Raw genomic sequence first — 21,526 nt, forward strand, 5'->3', positions numbered from 1 at the left:
CTGGAAACAGAATCTGGTCATTATCATAGTAGGAAAATAACTGCAGATGCTGTTTTAAATCGAAGGTAATCTAATCCAATATAGCAACATGATAATGACCAGATAGACACAAAATACTGGAGTAACTCAGCAGGTCAGGCAGCATCTCAGGAGAGAAGGAATGGGTGACGTTTCGGGTCAAGACCCTTCTTCAGAATGACGTCAGGGGAGAGGGCGGGACAATTTACACCCCAACGGTTTGAACATTGACTTCTCCCACTTCAGGTAGTCCCTGCTTCCCCTCTCTATCCCCTCCCCCTTCCCAATTCTCCTACTAGTCTTCCTGTCTCCGACTACATCCTATCTTTGTCCCTCCCCCTCCCCTGACATGAGTCAGAAAGGTCTCGACCTGAAATGTCACCCATTCCTTCTCTCCTGCGATGCTGCCTGACCCGCTGAATTACTCCAGCATTTTGTGTCTATCTGGTCATTATCATGTTGCTATATGGAATTTTGCTCTTGGCATCTCAGCTGGTTTGGTTTCCTGCATTAAAAAAAATTTGAAATAATAAAAATGCATTAGGTAAATCTAGTTCGTAAATTGATCCGAACTAGAGGCTCTTTCAATGTATTTCAATGATCCATCCTTTTCTATAGCCCTTATTTTCAATAATTCCAACATTCGTAGCCGAGACAATTATTTACATATTTCAATGTTTCTCATATATTTCTTTTTCTCATGTCATGTCTTTATGAAAAAACATAAAATGTAATTACCAGTTTGTGATAATGCTCTAAGCCCTGAAATCTGTTTCCAAACTTTTCAGGCTCGCTTCTTTTTACTCTGCCATTAATTTTCTCCTCAAGACTTGGCCTCCATCAAACTTTTCATCACACATCCAATCATATCCGTTAATGGCCAAGTGTTAAATTTTGTTTTTCACTAAAATGATGTGAAATGCCATCAGACGCTACAATACATTAAATGTTCAATATCTAGGCCAAACCAACAGTTAATATCCATTTATTTTATTTTCCTTCACTTCTATAAACTAAAGAGGTAGGAGGGTGGGAACCAGGGTAGGAGATCAGAAACTGGAAGTGGTGGGAAGGAAGAGGGCAGGACTAGTAAGTCTTAAAGCAGTATAGAATTGGGCCATCATTGCCTGTGGCAGAATGAAGCCTGGATTAGGGGGTATTAGCTAGAGGTTGGACAGATATAGATTGTTTTCTCTGGAATGGCGGATGTTGCAGGTAGACCTGATCAGAAGTATATAAAATTATGAGAAGGATTGATAGGGTAGGCAGTACGAACCTTTTTCCCCCAAGATGGAAAAATTAAATAGTAGAGGGTGTAGCTTAAGGACAGAGTGGCGAAGTTTAAAGCAGATAACTGGGGCAATTTTTTTTAATACCGAGGGTGGCAAGTGCTTGGATCACGCTGCCGAAGTTTGTGTGTGAAGCAGGTATGATAGTGACATTGATAGGACTTTTGTGTGGGCACATGGGTATGCAGGGAATAGCGGGATATGGGTTATGTGCAGGTAAATTAGTGATGGCGTTGGTATCATGATCGATACAGACATTGGGGGGCAAAGGGCCTGTTCTTTTGTTGCACAGCTGTTCTATGTTCTTGGTCCATTAGTTTCCTTTACTGTCGTCACTTGAAGAATATTACCACAATTACCACATTCAGCCATTTAGATTTTGGTCTGACAAGGCAGTGAAAGGCAGCATCATATTACAGGAATAGGAAGGTGAGGTCACCCTTTTGCACCTATCAGATTCCAGGAATGTTGTCCTTTTTCCAAGGATACAACTGTGATAAATAGAGAATCTTGTAGAGTAAATATACGGTATTTAAATCTAAGCTTATAATTAAAGAATACATTTTGCACTTAAACTCATACTTTTAAAAAAATGATCGCTTTAAGGCTGCTGATGTTTGAATGTCCCATAATATTCCAGCATCTTAAGCAAAGGTTAACTACCTGTTATCTTGTGAATAATTTAAACCCAGTCCAAAGAAGTCCAAACCGTAAATGAAATTTTATATTTTATCACAGAGACATGATCTGAGAAAGCCTTCAATGGAAATATGTAAATAATTAATGTGTTAGCACACGCTGAAGAGAAAGCCAATGATTACAATTCCAGATTTAAAGAAGAGTGATTAAACATCCATGTTCAATATAGTGCACACGTATAAATAGTCAGAATTCACAATAACTCATTGAACAAGTTATTTTCCACCTAACAGATTGGAAATAAAGAGCAATTTCCTTGCTGTGAGTCAGTGGTTACCATTATTTACTTTAGTTTGGAGATACAGCATGGAAACAGGCCCTTCGGCGCACAGAGTACACACCAACCAGCAATCCCCGCACACTAACACCTTCCTACACACTCGGGACAATTTACAAGTTTTATCGACGCCAAATTAACCTTTGGAATGTGGGAGAAAACCAGAGCGCCCGGAGAAAACCCATGTGGATATGGGGAGAACGTACAAACTCTGTACAGACAGTACCCAGTCAAGATCAATCCCTGCTACCTGGCGCTGTAAGGCAATAACTCTACTCGGCCCCACCGTGCCACCCCCAATTATTGATTCAAAATTTCACCTCCAGTAAAATACTATAAACAGCAAAAACTGATTGGTTTTGAATATCAAACATACACTTGGGAATCCGCAATTATGTTTTTACATCGCTGCCATTTACTATTTAAAAGTAAATACCTTAATATTTCACGTTAGGGCAAAGCAAGATCTTCCTGAAGCTCATGAATGTATTAATCTAATCATTAATCATGGAAAATGCATTTGTTCCATCTGTTCAAAGTGGGATAATTAGAACAAACAGAAAAAAAAAACTTTTTACAGATCTCTAAATAGATTTGTATTAAAATGAGATTTTCCAAACCTGAGACAACAACTTTATGCTTTTTTTCCACCATTTAAAAAATGTTCTGCGTTTTTTCCCCTCTATGTTTTACCCGTACAAAATTTACTAAGTCTTCACACCAATGCTGCAGCGATGTGATCAGTAAAACTCAAGAGAAAAATCTGACTTTGAGGAAATGGTAGCTCACAAAAGAAATACACAATGTGTACTTAGATGCTAGCTTTTACATTATTGGAATACATTCAACAGACGACAAACAATTCCCAAAATTGGCAGGGAAAAAATATAGTTATCCCATTATGGAGAGTCAAAAGCAGCAGCCTGGGGCAGGGCCACAGGTTACCAGTTAATTTTCTAAATCACAGATGGTACCTGGTACAGGAATATCAACATGTAATAATGGTAGAAGATGAAAGACTAGGACAATAGCCAATTCCCAATATTAACATTAAGTAGAAGAAATTCTGAAAACATCTGTAGCGAAGGGAAGATAGGTTTAAGGCTCTAGACCTAAAATAAAGTTTGAAATTTAGAATTTTATAAAACAGTACAAAGTAAAAGATAGGAACAAAAAAGCCACCATCTTCTACTACTCTTGTCACACAAGACTATTGCCAGAAGATCTTTACAAATAATTCACAGAAGCAAAAATGCTGCAGGCAAAAAATCTAAATTAAATGTTGGTAGGAAACTTGAATCTACAATGGATTAAAGGAGGTTATTTACCGAACTTGAAGACTGCATAATATTTTTCAAAATAATTTCCATTCAACCAAAGTTTGTGAGAAGAATGACATGGTCGAGATATTGTCAGACTTGTGAAAAATGAATGGCTACTGATATAACAGCAAAAGCATTTCTTGCTTGGTTCTGGTATTCAGATTGTAGCTGAAATAAGTGACTTCTCCCAGTAACGACATTCATACAGATAACCAGGCAGCAGCCATATTGCTCTTTAATGTTGTAAACATCAGCAAGTTGCTCTCTGAAGAACCTTTGTAACATGGCCTCCTATTGAGAGCCTTCAAACCCTCCCACCCCAACCTCTTCAAACAAGCAAAAGCTGTTCGGATGGCCTCTGGCGCATTGCGATATTAGACTCAGAGGAGCAGCACTGGGCCACCTGGGTCAAGGAGTTGTTGAAATCTTGAAGTCAAAACAAGTTACATTAGCTCCTGGCACAGCACTCGCTGCAGATTTTAAGATTATATAAAGCTATACTAAACAGAAGTCTGAAGTGAGATAGAAAATGGTGGAAACAACCTGATGAGTATTTCAGCATTTTGTTTTATTTCAGATTTCCAGCATTTGCAACATTCTGCTTTCCAATGAAAATAAATCAGCAATTAATCCAGAAGTACCTGGTGATCCCTTTAAAAGGTGCAGAGGGAGGAGCATTCTTCTTCCCATTGCTAAAAATGTTAGACAGACATTACATGCTTAATTCATAGATCCCGAGTTACAATTAATATTTAAATATTGATCTACCTAGTCTGCATATATTCATGTAGTGACAGCTTAAACATTGCATGCTCAGATGTCAAACTGGAAGTAAATTAGTGCCCATGATACCCCGGAAGCTGGGTGTTGATGCTATATGCCTTCCACTAGGTGATGTTCAAGATCAAAATGCCCTAGTTCATCAGCTACTGCAGGAAGACAGTAGAGATCAGTTGGAGCTTTGTCTGACGTTGATTTGAAACCACAAAACTTTATTTGGTTCAGCAACTATACCGATATTTTGTACCCTTTTCAATGGACTGTTTTCCAAACTGCCTTACCTGTGTCTAGTCTCTCCAGCGAGTGATACATATGTAAGGAAATGGTAATGAAGTTGTCATGTAGCATAATAACTGGGTTCTTAATAATAATAATAATAATAATAAACATTTATTTTTTATAGCGCTTTTCCAAATGCTCAAAGACGCTTTACAATACAATCAAGACATAAAAACAAACAAACGAACTGTCCTGACGGAGTTTCTTGGCCCACAAACTCCACTCAATCATCAGGTGTTCAACTGGCATCTAGAACATTACATTATCAACACCTAGAAAATTACATTATTAATCATGCTGTTCAAATTTGAGGTAGACAGCTTACCGATAAACACAGACACAGCTCCACAAGATGGAGATTTTACTGATTCTGCTACTTCATCTGTGGAAAGCTTCCCATAAGTCACTTTTATCAAATCCTTTGGTTGGTCTTCCAGTTCGCTCATGGTAACTGGAGAAAGAGAGACAGAATTTAACTAGTTGAAAAGTTACGTCGTGTTGATTACCTGTCAAACTGACGTTTCAGCAAAGGTTGTCCCTAAATACACTTCCACATCCAGTTATTGCAACAATTTAGACCAATCTTTTAGAAATCATTAATTTATTAAAAAAGAAATGTTGATTCCATATATGAATTCTGCAACAATAATATAAGTAAATGGGGGTTCTAATCCTTGGGTATTGTGATCGAAAAGATCATTTCAAGCTGCTTAATGTACTGTTTTGCAACTTAACTTGCTGACAGAGTACAAGAACATTCCAATAAATACCTAAAAGAGATATTACTTTTCTAAGTACTTCACACTACATCTCAACACACCCAATGTAAAGGGCTGGAGCACAAGATAAGGACTCTGGTATTGGGGAAGTGTGTTAATGTTAAGTGCAGATTAGTTATCACATGAAGTCAGAGAGGCAGGACAAATTGACCTTCCTCATGCTGAAGGATGTACAAGGAGAATTCCATAAGGACATTCTCAATTATATATTTTTATCTATATTAATGACTTGGGTGGAGAAGGTAGATGGTAAAGGTAAGTTTGTTGACGACACAAAAATAGGCAGGTGAGCATGCTGTGGTAAAGATATTTGCATTACCCAACAGGATGTTGATAGGCTGCAAGAGGTGGTGAAACCTTGATAAAATGGAATTCAACATGGGAAAGTAGATCATACACTGCACTAGTATGAATCAAAAATCAAAACATTATCTGATAGAGTACAGAGGGTTCTAGCTGTTTTGAGGCATGAATGAATGAATGAATGAATGAATGAATGAATGAATAAGTTTATTGGTCAAGTATGTGCATATACAAGGAATGTGCCTTGGTGCTCCGCTCACAAATGACAACACAAACATACAGTTAACAATTAAGAATAAAGCATAACCACATCAAAACAATAAGGATACAATATTACGGTCTAAACATGTGGGTGAAAATAAACCAGAGGAAAAAAGAGACTACAGACTTTGGTTATTGAGTAGAACTATCACTCGTGAAAAAAACTGTTTTTATGTCTGGCTGTGGCTGCTTTGACAGTCCGGAGTCGCCTTCCAGAGGGAAGTGCTTCGAAGAGTTTGTGGCCAGGGTGAGAGGGGTCAGAGATGATCTTGCCCGCTCGCTTCCTACCCCTTGCAGTGTACAGTTCGTCAATGGGGGGAAGGTTGCAGCCAAGAACCTTCCCAGATGTGCGAACGATCCGTTGCAGCCTCCGGATGTCGTGCTTGGTGGCTGAGCCAAACCAGACCATGATGGAGAAGGTGAGGACGGACTCAATGATAGCAGTATAGAATTGGACCATTATTGCCTGTGGCAGATTGTGTTTCTTCAGTTGCCGCAGGAAGTACATCCTCCGTTGGGCCTTTTTGACTGTGGAGTCGATGGTGGCCCCCCATTTAAGGTTACTGGAGATGATGGTTCCAAGGAACTTAAATGACTCCACAGATGTGACTATGGTGTTGTTGATGGTGGGGGGAGGGGAGGGGAGGGGGATCTCTTCGAAAGTCTACAATTAGTTCCACTGTCTTGAGAGCATTGAGTTCCAGGTTGTTGCGATGACACCAGGACACCAGGCATGAAATCCAAGGTGATAGCATGCAAGTACAGCAGGTAGTTAGGAAATAAATTGCATATTTGCCTTTATTGAAAAGGGGTTGGAGTTTAGAAATAGACATGTTTTGTTGCCAAAATACGATTTTAGTAATGCCATGCCTGCAGAATGGCGTAAAGTTTTGGCCCTTTAATTTGAGAGAGAATACATTACCATTAGTTTTAGTTTAGTTTAAAGATACAGCGTGTCTCCGTGTTCACACTGTGATCCTCATACACTAAACGTATATCTAATACACTAGGGACAATATACAATTTTTCCCAAAGACAATTAACCTACAAACCTGCACGCCTTTGGAATGTGGGAGGAAACCGGAGCATTCAAAGAAAACCCATGCAGTCATGGAGAATGAGAGGTGATCTTATTGAATCATATCCGAAACATAATCACCCTCAAATTAGCATTGCTCAAATAGGTGGGTGGTGAATCTGCGGAATTCATTGCCACAGATGACAGTGTCGGCCTAATCATTGGGTATTTTTAAAACGGAGATTGATAGGTTCTTGATTAGTAAGGGCGTCAAAGATTATGGGAGAAGTCAGGAGAATGGGGTTGAGAGGGTAAAATAGATCAGCCATGTTCGAATGGCAGAGCAGACATGTTGAGCTAAATGGCCTAATTCTGCTCCTATGTCTTATGGTTTTAATATTAAGAATGCCCAGTAGGAATTAGAAATATTACGAAAATATGGGAAAGCAGATTATTTGCTTTGCAAGAAAAATAATAATGCTTTCGTTTGTAATCTGACATATCTTTTCACGGTAATTATATATACATTTATTTGACACTGACTTAAAAGTTAAGTGGACTGCACATGAATAAATAACTTATTTTACCCTGTGCTAAGTTCTAAGAGGCTTGAGTTGAAACAGACTGTGTTGCTCTATGCAAGTGAAATGGAGATACACATTTGATGATGACAATGGCTCAGATTCTGATTGGTGTTATGAACATTATCCAGATATATAAATGTTGCATAAAATTTTGAAGAGGAAGGTGTGATCCTAAAAGAAAGGTTCTAGATAAACATACTTATCCCATAACCTATATCAATTCAACCAATTTTATTTATGTAGTGATCTGCTAAAAAGGAATTATTTTAGAAATTAGACATTTGAAGCAAAAAGAAATAATAGTTAAAGTAAAAATACTGAGGTTATTCATCCTATATGCTGATGCGAGACTTTCTCTGCTTATGGCTAATTTATATTCCGGGTGATGCACATCTCTCTCTATGAATGTATGAAGCTTCTGACTAGTTACTGCAAAGGAGCAAGACACAAAGTGCTGGAAGAATTCAGTGGGGCAGGCAGCACCTGGTGAGGAATGCAAAAGCAATGTTTTGGGGACCCTTCCACTCCCCTCCCCCCCCCCCCCCCCACAGAAGACCCTTCTTCCCTGGGGCTATCAAATTGTACAACTCCACCCCTTCTGTCACAGGGTAGACTGACTCACCTGACTTACCTCCCTCCCTCCCTCCCTCCCTCCCCCCCCTCCCCCCCCCCAAAAAACTTTGCACATCCCCAATCCTTTCCACTCATCACTTTAATTTCATGTATCTTGTGTTTTATGACTGTTGGTAATTAATTTCCCTCCTGGGATAAACAAAGTTCGACCGTATTGTATCGTGAATGCTGCCTATCCTGCTCACTTCTGCCAGCACTGCTTTGCTCAAGATTCTAGCATCTGCAGTTTCTTGTGTCTCTACTGGAAAGGAGTTCTCCTGTCTGTCATTGATCTACTCATCGGTATCATTTACTGCTAGAATGAATGATAGTAATGGTGAGCACATCTGAATGTTTTGAAAAGTTAAACAAAATATTCACTTTTAAGTGTACAGGTCCACGATATGAATGGAACTAAGTTTGCAATATTTTGTAAAGCCAAACACCCGATGACACCCGAAATCAGTAATTACACTACTAATTGCATAGTTTCATGTTGTGCAAATAAAGAAAGTAGAGTACTTTAAAATATACTGATTATTAAAATTAACAGTGAGTAAATACATTAACTCTGGAAGTTGCCAAGAAAGCAAGACTCATGCAATGTCATTGTGATAAATAATGCTAAATGCAATCCATTTGATAACTTGACCATTGCATTCATCTTCATTCCCCTTGCAGTTCTACTCACTTTTTCACTGTGCATGCTTTTAATATAATTATACTGTCTGCATCTCTAAACCTACTTCCCATCTCTTTTGTTTGGCACACTTGCCTTGTCTTGTACATATCTCTTATTTCTGTTGGATTAGTCTTCTCCACATGTATTACCATCCACGGTTTCATGAATGTTTTATATTCATTTATTTTGTAATTCACCTATCAGAAATCTGTAATAGCCATCCTTCATCTCTAACATTATAGGACAGATGTCAGAATATTGCATTAGGGAGAGACCTGGACTTATACTGCAAGGGAATGAGTGACTGAAACAGTGGTTCATGTTTAAAGATGCAAAGCTGTTGCCATTTACATACATTAGTTATGTACTATTGAGCTCCAAGATGAGCTCAATGCATTCTACACACACTATAAAAGGGAGAACATCGATGTGCCTTCCCAGGTCCCCATTGTTCCCAATGGTATTACAATCTCAGTCACAGAGGATGATGTCAGAAGATCCTTCAACCTCTCTTTACTGAGGTCTGAGGTTCCCACCTTCTTTAAAAGGGCATCTATAATCCCAATAATAAACTTTGAAGAGCCCAAGAAGAGTAAGGTGACAGGCCTCAATGACTGCCGACCAGTAGCACTTACATCAGTGATGATGAAGTGCTTTGAGAGTATGGTGCATATCAACTCCTTCCTCAAGAAGCTGGACCTGGTACAATTTGCCTCTTGCCACAACAGATCAACAGAGGATACAATCTCACTGGCATTCCACTCTACACTGGACCACTCGGACAATAAAAACACAAATGTCAGGCTGTTGTGCATAGATGACAGCTCGGCACTTAACACCATCATCCCCTCCAAACTGGTTACCAAGCTCATGGAACCGGATCTCTGTGTATCCTTCTTCAACTGGACTCTTGACTCTATTATTATTATTATGATTGCTGTTCTCTCCTTCATAATAACATGCAAGATCATAAATGATAGGAGCAGAAATAAGCCATTCGGTCCATCAAGTCTACACCGCCATTCAATCATGGCTGATTTATCTCTTCCTCCTAACCCCATTCTCCTGCCTTCTCCCCATAACCCCTGTACTTATCAAGAATCCATCTATCTGTTTTTAAAATATCCATTGACGGCCTCCATAGCCTTCTGTGGCAAAGAATTCCACAGATGCACCACCCTCTGACTAAAGAAATTCCTCCTCATCTCCTTCATGAAGGAACGTCCTTTAATTCTGAGGCAATGCCTCTAGTCCGAGACTCCCCCACTAGTGGAAACATTCTGTCCACATCCACTCTATTCAAGCCTTTCACTAATCATTATACTAAACTTAACACATTGAGATTCTTTCCAGTTTATATTTCAAAACAATAAAAATAACAATAGATGACACAACATTGCTGATCCCGTTTGTTAATGCACATGATATACTCGATATACTCTTCCTGTGTGTGGTTTTACTCTTTTAAATTGTGATCTCCAAGCGTATCGAATCAAGTTACCACCAAGTCTTCTGAGCAGGAGCTGGGTCAGTATCATCCATACTTTTATGCATATCAGTGCATTTCATTAGAAGATTAAATAATGTAAAAATATCTGTTCATTCAGATAAATCCAGTGAAGATTCTCAAAATTACTTTCTGGTTTCATCCCTCATCAACTGTGATACTTAATTTATCATGCTTATTTCAGCAATTCATTCTGAGTTAGTAACTTAAAGTTTCCAAGAAGAAAAAAAATCTTGTTTACAACATTATTGTACTCAAAAAATGTTACAATTGAGAAATATTCCACACAATCATGGAACAAGGAGACAAAATATTTCATTTTCATTCACGAGAACTTCTTTAATCAGAGGGTGGTGAATCTGTGGCATTATTTACCCAGAAGGCTGTGGAGGCCAAGTCAGTGGATATTTTAAAGACAGAGATAGACAGATTCTTGATTAGTACAGGTATCAGAGGTTTTGGAGAGAAGGCCGGAGAATGGGGTTTGGAGGAATAGATCAGCCATGATTGAATGGCGGAGTAGACTTGATGGACTGAATGATCTAATTCTACTCCTATTCTTTATGACCTTAAGGATAAATTGAACAAATATGCCAATGACACCATTTCAATAGCTTGACCATAATTAGGCGTTTCTGCACCAGAAGGCAATTGCCTCAGACTCTAAGACTTCAGTGGGAAATACAAGTACATGCTAATGGTTTCTTTGCCACATTAGCAAGCAGTTTCTAAACATGGAAACTAAAAAATAGGTGCAGGGGTAGGCCATTTGGCCCTTCGAGCCAACACCGCCATTTAATATGATCATGGCTGATCATCTAAAATCAGTACCCCATTACTGTTTTTTTCCCCTTGATTCCTTTAGCCCCAAGAGCTAAATCTAACTCTCTCTTGAAAACATCCATTGAATTGGCCTCCACTGCCTTCTGTGGCAGAATTCCACAGACTCGCAACTCTCTGGGTAAAAACATTTTTCCTCATCTCAGTCCTAAATGGCCTACCCTTTATTCTTAAACCTTGACCCCTGGTTCTGGACTCCCCCCACATCGGGAACATTTTTCCTGCATCTACCCTGTCCAATCCCCCAAGAATTTTATGTTTCTATAAGATCATAATCATAATCATCATCATAATCATACTTTATTAGCCAAGAATGTTTTGCAACATACGACGAATGTCATTTGTCATACAGTCATAACAATAAAAAACAACAAGACACATAAAAGACATGTTAACATGAACATCCAGCACAGAGACACCTCCGTATTCCTCACTATGATGGAAGGCGAAAAAGTTCAATCTCTCCCTTCTTCGTCCTCCGGCGGTCGGGGGCCTCTAACCTTCCGTTGACGAGACGAACTTGACTTCCGTAGCCGGCGGCAGCCCTTCCTCGTCGGGGCGATCAAACTCCTGCATGGGGGGGGGGGGGATCTCAGCTCCTCCGCACCAGGTAATCTAGCCCGGGTCGGGCCTTGTCGAACCTTGTGCAACTTGGAGCTCCCGACCGGTCTCAACCAGAGACTGCGAGCTCCTTGATATTAAAGTCCGCAGGCCGCGATTCGAGCGTCGATCCAGGCAAGGAATCGCACGCTCAGATATTAAGTCCACAGCCCCGTGGGCGCTCAAAGTTAGTCCCAGGCAAGGCCTTCAGCTCCACGATGTTAGGCCACAGAGCAACCGGAGATACGATCCAGAAAGCAATCACATCTCCGGCAAGGTAAGAGATTGAAAAAATGTTTCCCCCAACCCCCTCCCCCACCCACCACATAAAACAAAGCAGGGAACATTTGCACAAACTTTTAAAACTTCCTCTCATCCGTCTAAATTCCAGCGAATACAAGCCCAGTCGACCCATTCTTTCATCGTATGTCAGTCCCGCCATCCCGAGAAATAAACCTGGTGAACCTACGCTGCAGTCCCTCAAGAGCAATAATGTTCTTCCTCAACTTAGGAGATCAAAATTGCACACAACACTACTTTCTGATTGAAAGTGCTAACGAGCACCCTTCCTCGCAATAAAGCCCTTGTCAAATTTAAGGCTATGGTCATTAGCAAAATGGTGTGTGTCTTATAAGTTTCTACAAGTTCAAATTATCTTTCTTTCTCTGTTCAAGGAGCTTGAACCTGAAGTATTAACTGTTTCTCTTTCCACGGATACCTTCAGACCTGCTAAATGTTTCCAGATTTTCTGTTTTTATTTTGTGTCTATTTTTAAGTGGTGGCAGAAAATGCTCCATATTCTGGAATAATTTGTGCTGCATCACATCCCTTTCCCCAACAAAATATTCCTTCACTACGTTTTTTTTTGGTCGTATGGGTTCATACTGATATTGGTCATGTTTGTTTACAGTGACATCTACAGAAGAATAATATGGCTCCGTTTAATAAAGATTCCAAGCCAAGTGGAAACAGACGAAAGGGAAGGCTCAGAAGACATGGATCAACTGAATCACTGGACCTGGCCAAAATTAAAGAATCAATCAGGAGTTTTAACATACGGCCTCCTGCACCTGATGTTATATTTGAAGAGAAGTTGGAAATACCTGCGTATGTGAGCCAGGAACTAGCCCCCGCTGAGGGGGGGGATGACACCAATCTCGTCGCCTGGCTCGAGGAACAGAAGCTGATCTCCCAGGACGACGTATACCTGACGAACAGCAAGAATGATATGATCTCTTATGGTACCAAGCCTGTGGATGCGGTAAGGAAGGAAAAATATGTTACGTAACTGTGTTGTTTAATATATGGGATTGAATTGTATTTATTTTCAGGTTCCCCATTAATGGTCAGCATTGGTTTCCAAATACAGTTTCTAGATTTTCCCAGCAAAATAACATGTTTTTGTACACAACCTCATCTGTTCTCTTCCCTGGAGAAATGTAGTCAATTCTTGATAAAGCTGCTTACTGAAATGAAATCTCATCACGAAACCCCTTCAATTGGGAGAGCACTTGGATACAGTGTTGTTAATCTGCATTAGTATCGGATGGCACAGGGGCGCAGCGGTAGAGCTACTGCCTTACAGCACCAGAAACCCGGCTTCGATTCTGACTACGGGCGCTGTCTGTACGAAGTTTGTATGTTCTCCCCATGACCTGCGTGGGTTTTCTCCGAGATCTTCGGTTTCCTCCCACACTCCAAAGATGTACAGGTTTGTAGGTTAATTGGCTTGATATAAAGGTAAATTGTCTAGGGACATACAATAATATTAATGTGCGGGGATCGCAGGTCGGTGCGTACTCAGTGGGCCAGAAGGGCGTGGTTCTGCACTGTTTCTGTAAACTAAACTATTGTCTATTATCTTCACTAACAATCTCCCAGATGTACTAATGGCCAGAGGACCTGGGGTAACGGAGGAACTGAGGGAAATTCACATTAGGCAGGAAATGGTGTTGGGTAGACCGATGGGACTGAAGCCTGATAAATCCCCAGGGCCTGATGGTCTGCATCCCAGGGTACCTAGGAGGTGGCGCTAGAAATTGTGGACGCATTGGTGATCAATTTCCCATGTTCTATAGATTCAGGATCAGTTCCTGTGGATTGGAGGGTAGCTAATGTTATCCCACCTTTTAAGAAAGGAGTGAGAGAGAAAACAGGGATTTATAGACCAGTTAGCCTGACATCTGTGGTGGGGAAGATGCTGGAGTCAATTATAAAAGATGTAATAGCGGCACATTTGGATAGCAGTAACAGGATCGTTCCGAGTCAGCATGTATTTACGAAGGGGAAATCATGCTTGACTAATTTTCTGGAATTTTTTGAGGACGGAACTAGGAAAATGGAAAAGGGAGAGCCAGTGGATGTAGTGTACCTGGATTTTCAGAAAACCTTTGATAAGGTCCCACATAAGAGATTAGTGGGCAAAATTAGAACACATGGTATTGAGGATATGGTACAGACATGGATAGAAAATTGGTTGGCAGACAGGAAACAAAGAGTAAGGATTAATGTGTCCCTTTCAGAATGGCAGGCAGTGACTAGTGTGGTACCACAAGGCTCAGTGCTGGGACAAAGCCATTTACAATATACATTAATGATTTAGATGAAGGGATTAAAAGTAACATTAGCAAATTTGCAGATGACACAAAGCTGGGTGGCAGTGTGAACTGTGAGGGGGATGCTATGAGGATGCAGCATGACTTGGACAGGTTGGGTAAGTGGGCAGATGCATGGCAGATGCAGTTTAATGTGGATAAATGTGAGGTTATCCACTTTGGTGGCAAGAACAGGAAGGCAGATTATTATCTGAATGGGATCAAGTTAGGAAAAGGGGAAGTACAAAGAGATCTGGGTGGCCTTGTCCATCAGTCACTGAAAGGAAGCATGCAGGTACAGCTGGCAGTGAAGAAAGCTAATAGGCATGTAGGCCTTCATAACAAGAGGAGCTAAGTACAGGAGCAAAGAAGTCCTTCTGCAGTTGTACAGGCCCTGGCGACACCACACCTGGAGTATCATAGACAATAGACAATAGGTGCAGGAGTAGGCCATTCAGCCCTTCGAGCCAGCACCGCCATTCAATGCGATCATGGCTGATCACTCTCAATCAGGACCCTGTTCCTGCCTTCTCCCCATACCCCCTCACTCCGCTATCCTTAAGAGCTCTATCCAACTCTCTCTTGAAAGCATCCAACGAACTGGCCTCCACTGCCTTCTGAGGCAGAGAATTCCACACCTTCACCACTCTCTGACTGAAAAAGTTCTTCCTCATCTCCGTTCTAAATGGCCTACCCCTTATTCTTAAACTGTGGCCCCTTGTTCTGGACTCCCCCAACATTGGGAACATGTTTCCTGCCTCTAATGTGTCCAATCCCCTAATTATCTTACATGTTTCAATAAGATCCCCCCTCATCCTTCTAAATTCCAGTGTATACAAGCCTAATTGCTCCAGCCTTTCAACATACGACAGTCCCGCCATTCCGGGAATCAACCTAGTGAACCTACGCTGCACGCCCTCCATAGCAAGAATATCCTTCCTCAAATTTGGAGACCAAAACTGCACACAGTACTCCAGGTGCGGTCTCACCAGGGCCCGGTACAACTGTAGAAGGACCTCTTTGCTCCTATACTCAAATCCTCTTGTTATGAAGGCCAACATTCCATTGGCTTTCTTCACTGCCTGCTTTACCTGCATGCTTTCTTTCAGTGACTGATGCACTAGGACACCCAGATCTCGTTGAACATCCCCTCTTCCTAACTTGACACCATTCAGATAATAATCTGCCTTTCTATTCTTACTTCCAAAGTGAATAACCTCACACTTATCTACATTAAACTGCATCTGCCATGTATCCGTCCACTCACACAACCTGTCCAAGTCACCCTGCAGCCTTATTGCATCTTCCTCACAATTCACACTACCCCCCAGCTTAGGATCATCTGCAAATTTGCTAATGGTACTTTTAATCCCTTCATCTAAGTCATTAATGTATATCGTAAATAGCTGGGGCCCCATCACCGAACCTTGCAGTACCCCACTGGTCACTGCCTGCCATTCCGAAAGGGACCCATTTATCCCCACTCTTTGCTTTCTGTCTGTCAACCAATTTTCTATCCATGTCTATCATGTGCAGTTTTGGTCTCCAAATTTGAGCAAGGACATTCTTGCTATTGAGGGAGTGCAGCGTAGGTTCACAAGGTTAATTCCCAGGTTGGCTGAACTGTCAAACGTTGAAAGAATGGAGTGACTGGGCTTTTATACACTGGAATCTAGGAGGATGAGAGGGGATCTTATTGAAACATATAAGATTATTAAGGGATTGGACACGCTAGAGGCAGGAAACATGTTTCTGATGTTGGGGGGAGTCCAGAACCAGGGGTCACAGTTTAAGAATAAGAGGTAGGCCATTTAGGACTGAGATGAGGAAAAACCTTTTCATCCAGAGTTGTGAATCTGTGGAATTCTCTGCCTCAGGCAATGGAGGCCTATTCTCTGGATGCTTTCAAGAGAGAGTTAAATAGAGCTCTTAAAAATAGCAGAGTCAAGAGATATGGGGTGACGGCAGGAACGGGATACTGATTATAGATGATCGGCCATGATAACAGTGAATGGCAGTGCAGGCTCGAAGGGCCAAATGGCCAACTCCTGCACCTATTGTCTACATTGAGGGAGTTGATGAGAAAGTGGGATAACTTTCACCCTAGGTTGAATGGGTGTTAACGGTGGGCATGGCTAAAGGGCCTGTTTATATGCTGTATCTCTAAAACTAACTCACACCATGTCAGTTCCCTCATGATGAAAATCTAGAAAACGGGTCGCTGAATTTCAGAATTAAGGAACCACCCTAATGAGGGCCAATGCGATTTGTGTAGATGGGCAATAATGCTGCCTTGGGCGTGGAGGGTCAAGGAGCCAATTTCTGCACTGCACGACTCTTTAATTAAATGAGGTGGAATTTCGCAGACAGATGCAAATCTTTGGAATTCCCTGACACCGAGAGTCATCAAGGAAAAGAATAAATATCACTGCATATGCTTCAAGCCAAAATAAGCAGGTTTTTGAACCATCTGGGATTGAGCAAGGAAATGAAGTGAAGGCCAAGATCATCAGATCACCCGTTATCCTATTGACCCGGCAGCGATAATAGAGAGGTCAGTGCAGCGGTCGATGATGGAGCCGACCGACGGACGAGGATAGACCACGTGGGGGTGAGGACGCCATTGCCGGGGGAAGGAACAAAGGAGGATACGGCATGGGGGGACTGCCGTGAGGAGGTGGGGTGGGGATGGAGGAGGGTGGGGGGAGGGGGGATCAAAGGGGGATCTCGCACAGGGGTACTTTGTAAGTGCCCTTTTTTGGGCAACTATTTGCACACCTTCAGGGTGCAAGCAACGGATTTCACTGTGACTTGGCACATGTGACAATAAAGTCTTCATTCACAATAAAGCATCATTCATCATGAATAACAAAACATCAATAGAGTCATGTGACCTACTTGTGCTCTTAAATTGAGAGTAAGCTGATGGAGAAATTAGAAAGACTGAATGCTTTGTCACATAGTTAAGTTTAATGAAGACCTGATGCCCGATAACTCAATATGGATGGGACCAATAGCTTTAATTTAGTTTAGAATGCTTTATCTTCATACAACTAAGAATAACAAAATAGTAATGAGCATGCATAATACAAAGTGAAAATCAAGAACTCAAGATCAATTTAGTATTACTACTCGAGGAAAAAAAATAAAATTGCAGTACCTTGGATGTTTATTAACAATTTCCTGCCATAGTTGCAAAGAAGTGAGTTGCTGTGGTACAGAGAGCACTTCAGAATTAATTCCAGACAGTTCAACACTCTTGGCAAAATACAGCACTGTAACCTGTTATTAAAAAATAAATATTTAATGGTGTAAAAGTACAAATATTTAGCAAAGAATGTAGAACCAGTTGTTTACCTATTTACAAGCAAATAATGACAAAAGATATATTGTATTGTATTGTACATAGAACATTATTGACGTGTGATTTTAGATGCCAAGGCTTTCCCTCACTAAATTTCACTGCCTAACCATATTGCCTATTAAATGCTGACTGCGGGTGGAGAGAGCCATGCCCAATGTATAAGAAAATAACTGCAGATGCTGGTACAAATCGATTTATTCACAAAATGCTGGAGTAACTCAGCAGGTCAGGCAGCATCAGTCTGAAGAAGAGTCTCGACCCGAAACGTCACCCATTCCTTCTCTCCCGAGATGCTGCCTGACCTGCTGAGTTACTCCAGCATTTTGTGAATAAATCGCCATGCCCAATGTGGTGACGGTCCAGAGTTCGCGGGGAGGTTCATTCACCGCCTTCCCCAGCGGCCCGGCTCGCTTGCCCCGGTTGTGTAAACACTCGCCGCGGGTTTTATTGAAGGGCCATTGAGTCCAGGACACCGCAGAAGAGGAGGAGGAGGAGGATGTGGTGGTGGCGGCTGGGGTTTGGCCTGGCTGGGCAGAGACTGCAGGCCTGTCGGGCTCAGCTTGCAATGCCGCAGCCGCAGCCGCGCCGGGAGAGCGGTGAGAGTAGATGCGGCGGCGGTGCGGTGCGGTGCAGCTGCAGGGGTCCCGGGACCTACCTGGACGGTCATCTGCCGGCCGTGAGAGCGGCGCCCTTGGCCAAAGCCAGGGCCACAGCAGTAAGACTCGACCGGGCCACCTCGGGCACGTTACCCGGCGCTCGTCCAATCCTCCTGCCTCTTCCTACTAACTCAATTGGCAAATTAAAACTCCGCCCGCTCTGCTTTAAATTGTCACCGCGTTTAAAAAAGTACAGGCGCCGTACGAACTGAATCGCATAAAGACACAAGGAAGTGCAGATGCTGGTTCACACAAAGTCCTGGAGTATCTCAGCGGGCCAGGCAGCATCTGTACAAAACATAATTTCTTTTCTCCCAAAATAAACTTTAATTTATTATAATATTTATATCAAACAAAATTGTGCAAAAACTCTTCAAACATTCTCAATGTCTATACATTCAATAATGTCATACTCATTAGTATTTAGACCCTTGTCACTCATGCACTTGCACTTTATTCTGTTTTAAAACTGTTACAATTTGTTTCATTGGGTTGTTTAAATTAATACTGACTAGCTAATTAATTTATTGCATCGTATGGGAGGCGCATTCCCAATCTCGTTGTACCTCTCTCTGTACAATGAAGATATATTGTATTGTATTGTATTGTATTGTATGTGGCCTCCTGAAGTGATATCCCTTCCCTTGTTTGAAGAATATACCCACTGGATTCTGCCCCTCAATGTCCAGCAGCAGAAGAACCCTTGACTGTGGTCAACCCCAACAGAGCCTTAGTGTTTCTAAGTCATAAGTGATAGGAGCAGAATTAGGCCATTCGGCCAATCAAGTCTCTATTCCGCCATTCAATCATGGCTGATCAATCTCTCCCACCTAACCCCATTCTCCCGACTTCTTCCCATAACCCCTGACGCCCGTACAAATCAAGAATCTATCTCTGCCTTAAAAATATCCATTGACGGCCTCCATTGAAAGCCTTCTGTGGCAAAAAAATCCACAGATTCACCACCCTCTGACTAAAGAAATTCCTCCTCATCTCCTTCGTAAAGGAACGTCCTTTAATTCTGAGGTTATGACCTCTAGTCCTAGACTCTCCCACGAGTGAAACATCCTCTCCACATCCACTCTATCCAAGCCTTTCACTATTCAGTACACTTCAATGAGGTCCCCCCTCATTCTTCTAAACTCCAGAGACTATAGGCCTAGTGCTGTCAATCGTTCATCATATGTTAACCCACTCATACATGGGATTATTTTTGTAAACGTCCTCTGGACCCATTCCAGAGTCAGCATATCCTTCCTCAGATATGGTGTCCAAAATTGTTCACAATATTCCAAATGCGGTCTGACCAGCGCCTTATCAAGCTTCAGAATTACATCCTGTTGACTGCACCTACCTCCAGTGAGCCCCTCAGCAATTGCTCCCGCAGTCTGGAATGGGCCAGTCGGCAACATTCCCTAATGGACCTCGCTGTGCTGGGAGACCAACAGGTTTTGGAAGACCAAAGAACCTCTCACAGAGTTAATGATCTTCTAGTAGCAATTGGTAGTATAAGAAAATAACTGCAGATGCTGGTACAAATCGAAGGTATTTATTCACAAAATGCTGGAGTAACTCAGCAGGTCAGGCCCTTCGAAGGGTCTCGACCCGAAACGTCACCCATTCCTTCTCTCCTGAGATGCTGCCTGACCTGCTGAGTTACTCCAGCATTTTGTGAATAAATACCTTCGATTTGTTGGTCTCCCAGCACAGCGAGGTCCATTAGAGAATGTTGCCGACTGGCCCATTCCAGACTGCAGAAGCAATTGCTTAGGGGCTCACTGGAGCTTGGTGCAGTCAACAGGATGTAATTCTGAAGGGTCTCGACCTGAAACGTCACCCATTTCTTCTCTCCTGAGATGCTGCCTGACCTGCTGAGTTACTCCAACATTTTGTGAATAAATACCTTCTAGTAGCAATTGATGTCCATCTCCGAATGTGACAGCCCAAACAGCCCTCTGTTAAGGAGCTGCTTGGGATGAGCCATGACAAGGACCCTTGCAAAGTTCTCCAGATCCTGTGAAGTGGTGGGCAACCATCTCCTCTCCATTACACTCTATACACAACACAAACAAAACAGGAGAGAGTGGGTAAGAAGGAACTGCAGCGGGGCAGGCAGCATCTCTGGAGAGAAGGAATGGGTGACATTTCGGGTCGAGACCCTTCTTCAGACTGTCTTCAAGCTGAGTTACTCCAGCTTTTTGTGTCTATCTTGGAAGAGAGTGGATGACTGCCCAATAGATATGATGGGGTAGCTATCTGTCTCCAACCCATTGACAGACTGCACTACAGATATCTTTATCGAACAGTTGGATCCAATTCCTGATTCCCTTTTGGAAAGCACTTCCATCATGCACATGTGCAATATCTTCTTGAAGGGCCTTTTCTCAGTCTCTGACCAACCCCTCTGTCAATATAAGTGATGGTTTCACTGAGTGCGTGGGGCTGCCCCAGAGTTTGCTGTCAGGTACAGCACACATTTGATATGGATGCATCACTTGTTCCACAGCAGACTTGAACTGGTTGGCGATGGATATGGACTGGACCTTGTAGTCCATATTTAGCAGTGAGATTGGTCTCCAACTCCTGAAATCATCCTTCTCCCCCTTTTGCTTGTAGATGAGGGTAATGATACCCTTCTTTATGGAGTCTGACATACTTCCAGCCAGAAGCGTAGCATTGTACACTTCCAGCAGGTACGTGTATGCCATCGCTTCCGAGAGTGAAATTCGAATCAAAGGAATGGATGGAGCCAGTCAGCTCCTCCGGCGTGAATGCTTGATCCAGACTCTCCCGCTTGCTGTCCTCCAAGACCTCCGATAGAGGACAGGACGTACTGGGAGGCTCTGCTGTCTAGGGCATTTGTCATGCAGACCGACATAGAAGGATCTTCAGATCCTCAAAATGGCCGTCTGCATGGATGTTACTAAGCCATCCTCTTCTTTAAGGCACTGGATCACAGACCTCCTCCTATGAGCGTGGGCACGTCTCATCCTGCTTCATGGTGCAGACGCTGGATCGGAAGATGATTTAGGAGGATTCTGAAGCAAAGAACGCGGCTTTCT

The 21,526-nt window shown here is 42.1% G+C and overlaps 2 protein-coding genes across 3 annotated transcripts in view; both read right to left on the reverse strand.

The window, feature by feature from the left end:
• The window catches only part of LOC144592221 (molybdopterin synthase catalytic subunit), a 39,053-nt gene extending 33,943 nt beyond the window's left edge, over positions 1–5,110 (reverse strand). For both annotated transcript variants that reach the window (XM_078396761.1, XM_078396752.1), the window contains exon 1: positions 4,990–5,110. In XM_078396761.1, coding sequence (XP_078252887.1) covers positions 4,990–5,110 — 121 coding nt within the window. The remainder of the gene's footprint in view (positions 1–4,989) is intronic.
• A 7,855-nt stretch (positions 5,111–12,965) lies between these two features.
• On the reverse strand, positions 12,966–18,615 carry mocs2 (molybdenum cofactor synthesis 2). The gene is made up of 3 exons (XM_078396769.1): positions 18,464–18,615; positions 17,605–17,726; positions 12,966–13,100 (listed from the first exon to the last, which is right to left on the reverse strand). Exons 1-3 carry the CDS (start codon positions 18,473–18,475, stop codon positions 12,974–12,976), a joined length of 261 nt encoding a protein of 86 aa, XP_078252895.1. The 5' UTR covers positions 18,476–18,615; the 3' UTR covers positions 12,966–12,973.
• Positions 18,616–21,526: the final 2,911 nt, after the last annotated feature.

The sequence above is a fragment of the Rhinoraja longicauda genome, chromosome 1, assembly GCF_053455715.1.
Source record: "Rhinoraja longicauda isolate Sanriku21f chromosome 1, sRhiLon1.1, whole genome shotgun sequence".
In the NCBI taxonomy this organism is placed as follows: domain Eukaryota; kingdom Metazoa; phylum Chordata; class Chondrichthyes; order Rajiformes; family Arhynchobatidae; genus Rhinoraja; species Rhinoraja longicauda.

Bases quoted from the DNA above. Each gene is read 5' to 3' on its own strand.
- mocs2 (XM_078396769.1), bottom strand. The intron at 13,101-17,604 runs GTACTGCAATTT...CCGCATCCACAG, and splicing joins ATTGTTAATAAACATCCAAG to GCTTGGTACCATAAGAGATC.